This window comes from Artemia franciscana, unplaced genomic scaffold, assembly GCF_032884065.1.
Source record: "Artemia franciscana unplaced genomic scaffold, ASM3288406v1 PGA_scaffold_34, whole genome shotgun sequence".
Taxonomy (NCBI): Eukaryota; Metazoa; Arthropoda; class Branchiopoda; order Anostraca; family Artemiidae; genus Artemia; species Artemia franciscana.
Window position 1 is genome coordinate 129,103 of NW_027062670.1, and position 6,738 is coordinate 135,840.

General features: G+C 32.1%; 1 protein-coding gene across 2 annotated transcripts in view; it reads left to right on the forward strand.

The window, feature by feature from the left end:
- The window catches only part of LOC136041725 (calcium-transporting ATPase type 2C member 1-like), a 73,787-nt gene extending 67,608 nt beyond the window's left edge, over positions 1 to 6,179 (forward strand). For both annotated transcript variants that reach the window (XM_065726469.1, XM_065726470.1), the window contains exon 18: positions 5,988 to 6,179. In XM_065726469.1, the coding sequence (XP_065582541.1) occupies positions 5,988 to 6,109 (122 nt within the window). In that variant the 3' untranslated portion in view covers positions 6,110 to 6,179. The remainder of the gene's footprint in view (positions 1 to 5,987) is intronic.
- Positions 6,180 to 6,738: the final 559 nt, after the last annotated feature.

Below are 6,738 nucleotides of genomic sequence, written 5' to 3' on the forward strand. Positions count from 1 at the left end.
CTAAAAGTCATAGGATCTTAACGAAAATTACACCATCGCATTCAGCGTATCAGAGAACCATATAGAAAAAATTTCAAGGTCCAATCTACAAAAATGTGGAATTTCGTATTTTTTGCCAGAAGACAAATCACGGGTGCGTGTTTATTTGTTTGTTTGTTTTTTTTTGTTTTTTTTCCCAGGGGTCATCGTATCGACCAAGTGGTCCTAGAGTGTTGCAAGAGGGCTCATTCTAACGGAAATGAAAAGTTCTAGTGCCCTTTTTAAGTGACCAAAAAAATTGGAGGGCACCTAGGCCCCCTCCCACGCTCATTTTTTTCCCAAAGTCAACGGATCAAAATTTTGAGATAGCCATTTTGTTCCGCATAGTCGAAAACCATAATAACTATGTCTTTGGGGATGACTTACCCCCCACAGTTCCTGGGGGAGGGGCTGCAAGTTACAAACTTTGATCAATGTTTACATACAGTAATGGTTACTGGGAAGTGTATTGACGTTATCAGGGGGATTTTTTTGGTTTGGGTGTGGGGTTCAGGGGAGGGGGCTATATGGGAGGATCTTTCCTTGGAGGAATATTTCATGGGGGAAGAGAAATTCAATGAAAAGGGCGCAGGACTTTCTAGCATTACTATAAAAAAAAAACAATGAAAATATAAACATGAAAAAGTTTTTTCAATTGAAAGTAAGGAGAAGCACTAAAACATAAAAAGGAACAGAAATTATTACGCATATGAGGGGTTCTAAAAATACTTTAGCATAAAGAGCGAGGTATTTAGGAGGACATAAACACTTCACTCTTTATGCTAAAATTTTTTTTAAATAATTTCAACTATTTATTCTACGGCCTTTCTGATTCAGGGGTCATTCTTAAAGAATTGGGATAAATCAAGATTTAGTGTGAAGAGTGAGGTATTAACGAGGGGACCAACCCCCTATTATATATAATCAAAAATATAAGAATATAAAAGTTTGTTACGTAAGTTAATTCTTAAGTTACGTATTTTTTTTTACTAATAAAAACGTTCGTTAAAAATAAAAGATCTAGTTGCCTTTTTAAGCAACCGAAAAATTGGAGGGCAACAAGACCTCCTTCCCCACCCCTTATTTCTCAAAATCGTCTGATCAAAACTTATAGAAAGCCATTTAGCCAAAAAAAGAATTAATATGCAAATTTCATTTTAATAATTTATGTACGGAGAGCCAAAATCAGACATGCATTAATTAAAAAACTTTCAGAAATTAAATAAAAAAAGCAAGTTTTTTTAAATAAAAGTTAGGAGCGACATTAAAACTTAAAACGAACAGAAATTACTCCGTATATGAAAGGGGCTTTTCCTCCTCGACACCCCGCTCCTTGCGCTAAAGTTTGATTCTTTCTCGCAACTCCACTTTTTAAAACAATAAAAAACTTTAGCGTAAGGAGCGGGGTGTCGAGGAGGAAAAGCCCCTTTCATATACGGAGTAATTTCTGTTCGTTTTAAGTTTTAATGTCGCTCCTTACTTTCATTTAAAAAAACTTGTTTTTTTATTTAATTTCTGGTCAAAAATGACAAGAGGCTGATACTTATTGATGTTATTTTTGTGTTTTTTTTTTCTGCTGGTTCCAAATTGATTTTCCTATTTGGTAATGGACCATAGTTTTGCGTGAAATTTTGTTAAATTTATAATTTATTTTAAATTCATAAGTCAAGTTTATAATATTTACAATATAAATACAGTTTGTATAAATAAATATTATATAAATACATATTATCATTAATTCCAATTTTTGCTAAACCTAATTTTTTACCAGATGTAACCGCGTGCCGTATACTTTTGTTTAATAATTTTCATGTTTTTGTTTGAAATATCGAAAATTCCACAGAAGATCCTAAAAGACTAATGTTTAAAAATTGTGGGTGCTTGGGAAAACCTGGTTATAAGTTTTGATTTGTGTAAAAAGCTTTATTCGAAAAACTGTCCAATCTTTTCTTTAGGACAAAATGCCAGAGATTCTAAAAACTGCAAAATTTCAAATCATTTGGGAACCAATGGACGTAGAAGAATTCTGTAATTAGAAGATGATCCTTATAGATTAAAAAATCATTATTGATGATTTTTGAATAATGAATGGTTTGCTTCATACCGGCTGATCATAACCTTAAATGGTCAAATGTGCGTTTTTTAAAATAATTGTTGTAAATAATACGGTCAAAACTACTACTAGCAACTCACAACAGTCCCAAGCCGCCAAAGGCCGACACAGCCGTACATACTCCTCTTCATCCCAATCTATTCAAAGCTTCCCTTTTTATCCCCTCCCAAGATGTTCCAATTTCCTTCAAATCCTTTCTAATGACGTCTACCTGTCTTATTTGGGACGACCTGCTTTGGTTTTAAATAGTTGGCCTAAAAGGACTATCTTTGGTGATTTTTCACCCTTCATCCGCAAAACTTGTCCTAGCCATTTCAGTCTTTCTCTCATTCTAGCCCTAGAATGTGAAATACAACCACATTTTTGGGCACCTTATAAGACGGCCAGTAAGACGGATACCCGAACTATCAGTAGAAAACTCCCCAGGAAACCATCTAACAAATCCTCCTCCGTCTTCTGAAGTGCCCACGTTTTAGAACCCTACTTGATTGCTGCCATCACTGTAGCTTCCAATGGTTTGTAAATTTAACTTCCAGTTCTTCCAAACTTATCCCACCCTTGGAAAAAAACACCTTGGGTCCTGGCTTTTCTACTTTTTGTATCTTCACAGCGTCCACCATCCTTACTACCAATGCTACCCAGGTAAATGAAGTTATCCATTTGACCGATCTCCTTTTTACACTACATCACCACATCCCTTCATCTATCCCTAGTATTAGTGACATAGTCTTCTTAAAGTTAATTTTCAAACATATTCTTGCACTCTTTAATGTCACAACATCCAAAAACATTGTTTTTGCTGGCATTTTTATCTAAGACAGTCTTTACACATTTTTATCTACATTAATTTTTATATTTACACATTTTTATGTGCATAATTTAAGTTTAGAATTTGAAGCCTAAACGTCCATCAAAAAGTATCTCACCTCCCAGCCAGATTTCTGAATGGCTGAGTAATGTATCAATAGTAAAACTTCATACTTATATCCAAAGCCCTAAAATTTCCTAGACTCCAACAATATGGTATGTGGGAATATGAAAGGGAAGTAAATGCTAAAAAGCCAAGGATCAGAAAGAGCCTCAAACCTCGGCTGGGTAATGTATCTGTAGTTACACTTCACACTTGTATCCGAAACCCTTGATCAGTTAGAATCACGCCTTTTTTTTAGGATTGACCTTCCACAGAAAAAACTTTCTGGCACAGGGGAGATGCACAAAAACATCTGAAAGATCAGTTGTAAACGTTTGATGAGAGCAGGGCAATTAGCTTTTAATTGCATAATACTTGTACCATCACAATCGGTAGACAGAGGCATTATCCTCTTTATAACTTCTTCTAGGGAAGACAAATGGACTGGTAGGACGTGGTTCTGTTGCGGTAACACAGCAAGTACAGAATTAAGAAGCTTCATAAAAGTAGCATGGATATAAGGGTTAATCGATTTAAAAATCAGATCATAACATTTATACCAGTCAACACGGCTAATTGGGTTTTATATAATCAAAATCAACTTTGTAGTCCACCGAAGGACACAAATAAAAAAAAAACAAAAAAAACATGGCAACTTAGCGGAAAGGCTCGAAATGAATAGGGAACCTATTTAAATAAATAACAGGAAAGAATTTCAATAATAGAGAAAGGTAAAGCATATTTTATTCGAAGCAAAAAACCTAAGTTTTGGCGCTAGTTTTATAAGCAAATGCTCAGTATAACTACGCCTATATAGAAACAGTAGTATGTTTGTGTGTTTTTTTTTTTTTTTTTTTTTTTTTTGTTTTTTTTTTTTTTTTTGCTTGTGTTCTACATTGGGTAGATATAGGATCACTTTTTGCTTAGGCATACAATACGTATAATTATCCAGGTATTTATGGGTTTGCGTACTGACGCAAATAACGCATTTTTATAATCAATAAAATTTGGTTATAGGCCAACAATTCTGCATACTATCAGAAATTTTAAGTTAGAGCCAAAAAAATTGAAATGTTAATTCTAATACTTTAATATTAAGCTTATTTTGAATTTTTGTTTCTGTGCTTGATAACGCCGTACCTCATGTGTAGATAGTAGTTTTATTTTCTATTTATAAACTAAACTAAATGTATTGTGTATTTGTAAAAACTAAGCTATAAACTAAATTCAATAAGGGCCTTAATTTTGAAAAACATTTTTCACAATAAAGTTGTCATAAATATAGTAAAGCTATAATAAATTCTGCTGAAAATGACCGTCTGTTCTGTATATTTTTTATTTGATTGTCCAAGGTACGCAATATTTTTTTGGCATAAATATATAAAATGGTTTGCCGAATAAAATTAAATTAAAGTTGCTTTGGGATAGAGATTAAAGAAAAACTATTTTTCTTTTTACTGAATGAAGTTCGGTCTCCTGGTACTTTCTATTAAACTCGTTTTTTAAGATTGGAACTCGTTTGTATTTATGATGAAGGACGTTGTTAACCTAATTCAAGTTGCCATGAAAAATAAGGTGTTATAGGCAAGTGATGTATTTCCTGTAGGCTGTTAAGTAAAAAACCAAGATTGTTTATACGTTTCGATAAGAAGTGAGCCTGATCAAAGATGTTAGAACTAAAATAATAAATGTTATTCAACTATTCAGTAATATATTCAATATAGAAAGCAAATATTCTTTTTATTTTTATTTTTACTAAGTCGGAGAAGGAATTTCCTGCTTCTATTTTATATGATCTATAAAAGTGACAATTTCTTTTTTTATGTGTGTGTCGTTGACCACAAATCATATTACATTTTGTAGCCGAAATTAATAATTGTATTTATTATGCTAAAAGGATTTTGTTGTGCTTCACTTGATGGAAAATAGACATTATGAATTTTAAAGTCTTTTTTGGTCGGAGTGTCATTTTCGAGTTTAAAATTGGCAAGGTGTCTAAATTGGTGAATAATGGTCTGGTATAAGTATTATCATCAACATGTTGAATATAAAAATATAAAAAGGTGCGGAGTTTTGGGTATTTTCGAACACTAAATTTTCATATGCGAACATCTTCAAAAGCAAAAGCTTTCTTTTATCTACAATAATTGTTAATTCCTTTGCAATAATAAATAATTCCTTTTATTTTCGTCATGCGAAAGCGGCAGCATTGTCAGCTTACGAAAGGAATTCTTCATTTAAATAAGCTAAAACTTCTGAAATGTGCTTACTCAAAATCAAAATGTTTTTTTAGGCTTGCTAGCTTTTGTGATTAACTTATACTAGAGGTAACTTTAGGGCGAGAGTGGACAGTAGAGGCAAAATTAAAATAAATAATCCAACGTTTATAATCCTTTTGTAATTTTGAAATTTCATTTTTACAAAAATAAAGAAAAGGGTGCTGTTGACCTTATGTGTAAGAAAACTAAACAAATTGAATCCGAAATTTTTTATTTTTCCCATATAAAGTGAGAAAATTCAGAAATAATAAATGATTTTTTTTTTTTTTAATGAAAATTATGTTAGAATTTGCACTGAAATTTTGTAGGAGAATTTTTTTTTTTTGGGGGGGGGGGCTAATTAATATTTTACCCCGGGCGCAAGTGAGGTCAGAACTGCCTCTGCCTTATACCCTATGATGTCTGACGCTTTTCAATTTCCATAGTTCCTTGTGGACTCATAAATAACTGCAATTGTTCGCAGTATGCTGACTAGAGGAGGAATCATTGGCAATGAAGGGAGTGGTTTTGAGGGAGCTGGGTTTTATTGCTACTTCTTATCATATGTATTTAAAATTCTTTTTTGTTTTATTTTAATATAATGGTTTAATATATTTTTTGTTTTAATATAATGGACTTGTTCTATTGTGGTGTTTAATGCATACTAAATGACTAATTTTTTTTTCAGACATATTATTTCTGCTGGGCCTTACCTCCAGTGTTTTTATAGTATCAGAAGTCAAGAAACTATTGGAAAGTAAAGTGCTCAAATTGAAGAATCAAGTTAGAATTCCAAGTTCGCTTGTTTAATGCCAAAAAGTTTGCTTCTCAATTCTATTTTTAGTTTGCAGTATTCATTAAAGTTCATTTAAACTAATAAGATTAGCGACTCCAGCAATTATCTTGCCAGGACAAACTTACGTTGCCATCTAACTTTCCTGGAAAGCATTATTTATTTAACAGCGGTAATGGTCATTCTAGAATGCTGTAATATTAACGTTTTGGATGTAAATTCAAGAAATCTTAAATATTTGACACATAGAATTTTAATAATTTGTTTAATATCTATTATGATAGATAACCCAATAAATTTGAATAGTCAGTAATGTTTCCACACAGGATTTCTAGATGGCAGCACATTTTTTCATGTCTATGGAGCCTATTAAAGCTGGCTATCTAATTAGTTTGAATGATGAGTGACTCTGACAGCAATTAGTGTTAGATATAGTGTAATTATATGCAATTATTTTTCTCTCATTTTTTTCTAATATTATTTATATTCCAGGAAACTTATCCTATTATTCACAAAACTGAATTTATATATAGATAGGTGATATTCCTTGTTTTATATCTGTGATTTCGCATTTTAATAATGATATTTCCTACTTCTAGTAATCAGTTCATTTCTAAGGGACATGTCATTTGATGATTAAATTTGT